The 5616-nt window shown below is 48.1% G+C and overlaps 1 protein-coding gene across 2 annotated transcripts; it reads left to right on the top strand.

Annotated features, from left to right (window-relative positions):
- The first annotated feature begins 936 nt into the window (after nucleotides 1-936).
- On the top strand, nucleotides 937-5145 carry Nxt1 (nuclear transport factor 2 like export factor 1). 2 transcript variants are annotated; one of them, XM_090352766.1, is made up of 3 exons: nucleotides 937-1265; nucleotides 1557-1697; nucleotides 4368-5145. In XM_090352766.1, exon 3 carries the CDS (start codon nucleotides 4427-4429, stop codon nucleotides 4847-4849), a length of 423 nt encoding a protein of 140 aa, XP_090208892.1. In that variant the 5' UTR covers nucleotides 937-1265; nucleotides 1557-1697; nucleotides 4368-4426; the 3' UTR covers nucleotides 4850-5145. The 2 variants fall into 2 exon arrangements, with proteins under 2 accessions (XP_090208892.1, XP_090208893.1); XM_090352767.1 differs by lacking the exon at nucleotides 1557-1697.
- Nucleotides 5146-5616: the final 471 nt, after the last annotated feature.

Genomic DNA, 5616 nt, shown 5'->3' with positions numbered 1-5616 from the left:
GGCAAAGCCACTGAACCCACCTACTTGAAGTAGCTTATATTAAAACAATGCAGGTGGTTTCTTAAGTTGTCTTGTAGTCTGAGAACAAGGGTCTTCAATGGTTGTCAATAAAGTATAAGTTAGGAAACTAGGGTGTGGCTTAGAGTAGACCACTTGGCTAACCCTGGTTTCTATTCTTTGCATAGGAAAGAAGGAAGGGAGGAAAGGAGAAAGGTAGGGAAGGATGAAGAAAAGGAAGTTATTTTTGTTTAACCAGACATTCCTAGAGTGCTCTTCCAGCCTGACAAAAGAATTATTTAAACCAGCAAATGAGCTTTATGTTGAGGAAAAGACGGTGTCTTGTTTTTCCTTTAATTTACATTTCAATCTCCAAAATGGTTCGATCTAATTTATCATTAGCTCCTCGTTGGCGTTCTTCTCCACGTGCAGGTTAGGACGTCAACTCTCAACACCTGAAACTAAAAAGGGGCGTGATCACCAGGTAGACTTCCAAAAGAACCCCGCGGGCAGATTCAATACTCCTGTGATCCCACGTCCGCCCGAGAGCCTTAGTTGTGAGCTGCGGCCTGCGGTGGGAGGCCGACCCAAGAAGTTTCACGAACCCTCACCGGAATCAGTCCAACACAGGTGATTGGAGAAGGCAGAAAAGACACCTTTGCCACACCCCAACACACCTTCTCCAGCTTCTTCAGGGAGCGCCGGAAGGCCCGCCCCACCCTCAGTTCCGGGGGCGGGCCCTGAGCTATTTCACCCAATCACACATCTGTTCGGGCCGAATGGCCCAATGAAAATCCCAGTATGGATTCGCTGGCAGCGTCTAAGAAAGAGTCTGACCCGGAAGCCACGTCTTCCCTCCAGCCACACTTAGGCGGGGCTAGCCTTAGTCCCACTGTCCTACTGGCTGATCAAGCTGCCCATGACGGGGAGGAGGGCGTGGCCAGGACGCCTGGTGTCGGCACCGGAGCGTGGCAGGCCGCGCGCGGGAACCTGCGGACCGCGCCGCGGTAACGCTCGTTCCCCGCCGCTGGGATCTGGGCTGCTCGGGCGGAGCCTCCTGGGAGGAAGAGGAGGGGAGGAACTAAAGAAAAACGCCACTCCCGAGCCCCGACCCAAGGCGAGCGGTGAAAGGTGCTGAGCTTCGGTAGGCCCACTCGGTTGACCTTCGGGGGCTGGTCCCCCTGGAGAGCCGCGGCCCGCGCGGGGGGCGCCCGGACGCCAGTGGCCGCCGGCGGCCGGCGCTGATCCCCGGGGACGTTACGGCGCAGGTAGGTTACCACCGGTGCCCGGGGTATCGGGGTGCGGGGGAGAGGGGAGGCGGGAAGAAGCGTTCCCCCCCTCCCTCCCTCCCTCGGAAATCCGTTCGCCGCCCCTCCATTGTCAGTTAAGATCGGGTCTTGTCGGTTTCCCTCCGCCCCCGACGGTTCTCGGGTCCGTGCAGTTGTGGGTGAGGTTTTGTGGGTCTGCCCCGCGGGGAGGAGGAGAGCGCTGCGGGGACCGGAAGACGGCCCCCGGAGAGCGTGCTGGTTAGTTAACGACTCCCGGCGCTACTGTTGCAGCTTCTCCGGCCCCAGCTCCCGAAGAAGCGGCATCGCGGAGATCATCGAGTACATTGTTTCAGTCTTAAGTCCCTTCGACCTCCCAGCCGGCCTGGTGTCGTAGGTTAACCTGGAGAACCTGAAGCCCGGCCTCGGAAAGGGGTAAGGGAATGGGAGCCGGGAACGCGGCGGCCCGAGGCGAGGCATGGCCCGAAACCGGGTGGTGGGAGAGGGAGGGACCAGCTTAGTAAGGGAGGGGGTGGGGAGAGTGAGCTACAAAGGGTGATAAGCTGAAGCTAGAGGATAAATGGTTGACCCTGGGAGGAAATGTCTCCTGAAGCACGCTGGAGTTTTCACACCGGTTCTCCAAAGCGCAGGAACTTGTGTAACAACAACAGAAAAAAAATAGAGCAACTACAAGAGCAGTGGGATCCTAACAGAAATACTTAAAAGCCCCTCTCATTTCTAAAATTGTGATAGTAATATCCTTCTCCATCCCCTTATGACAAATGAGGGACCACAGACACTTAAATACAGTCCCAAGTGAGACTTCCCCGAGGTTCTGAGAGTGAAAACATAGTGGCTTGGGCTGGGCTGGATCTTTACTGGTGAATAGATAAATTAAAAACAAACATGAGGCCTTACACCAATTTCGTTCATTATTTTTATTGGCTCAACTAAATTATCAGGTCTTCTCATTCATTCGTGCCTACTCTTCAAGTTATCAATAAAACTAAGCAGTACCACTGCTGTGTTTTCAGGATTCTGATATAAAACACAATCTTTAGTCCATTTCTTACCAGAAGAAACACCAGTTCCACTGATTCCTACACTAATTGAAACTATTAAGCCTGTTTATTCAGCCAATAGCTTAGCCATATGGTTAACCACAAATATTACAGCAGACTGCAGTTTAACCCACCAAGTTGGAGGAACAACCTTATTTCTTCAGAAAGTACTTGAGGTTTTTTTTTCACTACATTTATAATGTAGCTGGGTATTGACATTTTTTAAGGCACCCTGGTCACCAAAAAGTGTGATTTGTGTTTGGGTATGTCAGAAGTACCTAAGAGAGCTTATTTTGCCCTGCCTTAGAGGGCTTATAAGCTTGTTCCCTTCCAGCTCTTTGCCTTAACAGTACATAACCTAGCCCTTATAGAATATTCTTTCATATCCTCACATTAAGGGGAAAAAAGGTGACTTGGCACCAGTGGCTTACACCTTTTATCCTGAGATCTGAGCATCACAGTTCGAAGCCAACCCAGGCAAGAAAGTCAATGACACTTATCTCTTAATTAACCACTAGAAAAATGGACGTGGTTCTGAGGCCCAAGTAGAGTAACTAGGATTGAATGAAAAAGCTCAAGGACAGCACTAAAGTCCTGATTTCAAACCCCATTACCACCAATAAGAAAAAAAGTGAATCACTATTTTAAATTTCTAAGTCTACACATCTATTCCTTTGTACTATTCTCACAGATATTACCCAGAAAAACTCCCCCAGAATTGGGGAATTGTTCATTTCTTTGTGCCAGTAACGAGGCTTGAACTCGGGGATTGGCTGCTATCCTTTAGCTTTTTAGCTAAGTCTGGTGCTCTGTCCCTTCAGCCACAGCTCTCCTTCTGGTTTTTTGGTCGTTAATGGAGTCAGTATAGACTTTCCTGCCATGATTGACTTCAAACCATGATTCTCAAATCTTAGCTTCTTAAGTAGCTACAGTTACAGGCACCTGGCTCAACAGGTTTGTATTTTAAGTGAGTTACTTTAATTGTAGTTGAAAAATTGTGTCTTCAGATTGCTCGAGACCTGTGAATTCTAAGGTGTGTTTCTTTTGTGCCTTGGCAGCTACCCTGGACTTAACCTGGGTGCCTGTTAGTGCACCAGAAGCTAGGCCTCCTTAGGTTTGCTGCTTTAGCTTATGTGGATTGTGACCACTTATTCTCTTACCTTAAGCCTGCCTTCCCTGGGTATGGTGGCATTCAAGAAGCTGAGGCATCTTTACCCTCCCAGTCCTTGTGGGTGTACTGGTGATAAGTCTTTCCCAGACTCACCTAGAGATAGGTTTCTCTGTTTGGCCTTGGTTGGGCCACAATCTACTTGTTTGGCCCACCCCTCTTACCAGTACTAAAACAGTGTTCTTGATTGTCTGAAGGCTAGTGCTCCTTTTTGAAGCTTCCTGAAACTTGTTTCCAATGTACCTGGATTTTTTTAAAAGTCATAGTCATAGTGCTAGTAACTCATGCCTGCAATCCTAGCTACTCAAGAAGCTCAAATCTGGAGGATGGAATTTTGAAGCTAGCCTGGACAGAAAAGTCTGGGAGATTCTTATCTCTAGTTTACCATATGTTTAATAAAAGAAATAAAATATCACGGCTGGGAGTTTGGCCTAGTGGTACAGTGCTTGCCTAGCATGCATAAAGACCAGGATTCAATTCCCTGGTACCACATACATAGAAAAAGCTGAAAGTGGTGCTGTAGCTCAAGTGGTAGTAGAGTTCTGGCCTTGAAAAAGCCCACGGACAATGCTCAGGACAGTGCTCAGGCCCTGAGTTTAAGCCCTAGGACTGGCAGAAAATGAAATGCTGTAAGGTGAATGTATAGGTCTCACATTTCTTAGCACTTGATGTGTACATTGTCCCATTTTGTTCTACCACAGCTGCTATAGTAAGATTATAGTGAGCAAACTGAGGCTCAGTAAGTGAATTTGAGTTTAAAGCCATCCATCTGTAGTTTGTCATTGTTTTGTCACCAGTAGAAATGGAGGATGGCTTGGGCAAGATGCACTTGAGCAGTCACATGTGGTCTCTTCACCCTTCCACTTTCATTCACAGCCTCTGAGTCCACCAGGTCACGGGAGACCACTGGCAGGCACTGCCAACCACAACCTGAGATGGCCTCTGTGGACTTCAAGACCTACGTGGATCAGGCCTGCCGAGCTGCGGAGGAGTTCGTCAATGTCTACTACACCACCATGGACAAGCGGCGGCGGCTGCTGTCCCGTCTGTACATGGGCACAGCCACCTTGGTGTGGAATGGAAATGCTGTTTCAGGACAAGAATCCTTGAGTGAGTTTTTTGAAATGTTGCCTTCTAGTGAGTTCCAAATTAACGTGGTAGACTGCCAGCCTGTTCACGATGAAGCCACACCAAGCCAGACCACAGTCCTTGTGGTGATCTGTGGAACAGTGAAGTTTGAGGGCAACAAACAACGGGACTTCAACCAGAACTTCATCCTGACTGCCCAGGCCTCACCCAGCAACACAGTGTGGAAGATAGCCAGTGACTGCTTTCGGTTCCAGGACTGGGCCAGCTAGTAGGGGTGGAAGGCCTCTTGGCTTCAGTGACAGCTCTGTGGAGGAATTCGTCTCAAATCTCAGGATGTGATAAATACAAGTTTGGTTCTGTCTCTGCAGCAACCCTGCAGTCCACACTGTGCTGAAGTTGAATTCATGTGTGTGGTATGTGTGTGTGGATCCTAGCACCCCTTTTCCTGAGTATTTACTCATTTGTCATAGTTGCCTTTTAAAAGTAGTAAACTTTTTCTATTTTTCTACTTATCCAGTAGAGACATTGATTTGGGAATTCTGACAAATAAAGTACACAAATGTTGTTTCTGTTCCTTTGCCTGATGTGTTCAGCTGCTAGGTTTGGAAAAAGGAGAAGGAAGACATAAGGCAGAACAGACAGTAGTTGCAGAGTTGAGGTCTTGAGCTGAGCACCTCCTCCATGTACCTGTGTGTACCCAGGTGATGCAGAGCTGTGCATCTTATCCTTCTAAATGTTAAGTATCACATGAAACGCCGAAAATTATCCATGTCCAGACCCTAACCCAGACCACTACCAGAATCACTAGGGGAAGCTGGGAAATAGCATTTTATGGGTCATAGCACCCTAGTTGCTTGAAGGTATGATTCACTTCAGGTTATACCAGAATCACCTGACAGTGCTGACTTTGCTCTACCTGAGTGATGAGGATAGGTGAAATGTTACTAATAACTTTATACACGAGCAGTTACAGGATGCTTCTAAAAAGAAAACAACAGCACTGCTTTTAAGAAACACCAAAGTTGGGATGGACATT

This window comes from Megascapheus bottae, chromosome 18 (genome assembly GCF_031878675.1).
Source record: "Megascapheus bottae isolate mThoBot1 chromosome 18, mThoBot2.hap1, whole genome shotgun sequence".
Taxonomy (NCBI): Eukaryota; Metazoa; Chordata; class Mammalia; order Rodentia; family Geomyidae; genus Megascapheus; species Megascapheus bottae.
The sequence above is the reverse complement of the archived record's forward strand: the minus strand, read 5'-3'. Positions and strand labels throughout refer to the sequence as shown.

Excerpts from the sequence above, each read along its gene's own strand:
- Nxt1 (XM_090352767.1), top strand. The coding sequence starts at position 4,427 with ATGGCCTCTGTGGACTTCAAGACCTACGTGGATCAGGCCTGCCGAGCT.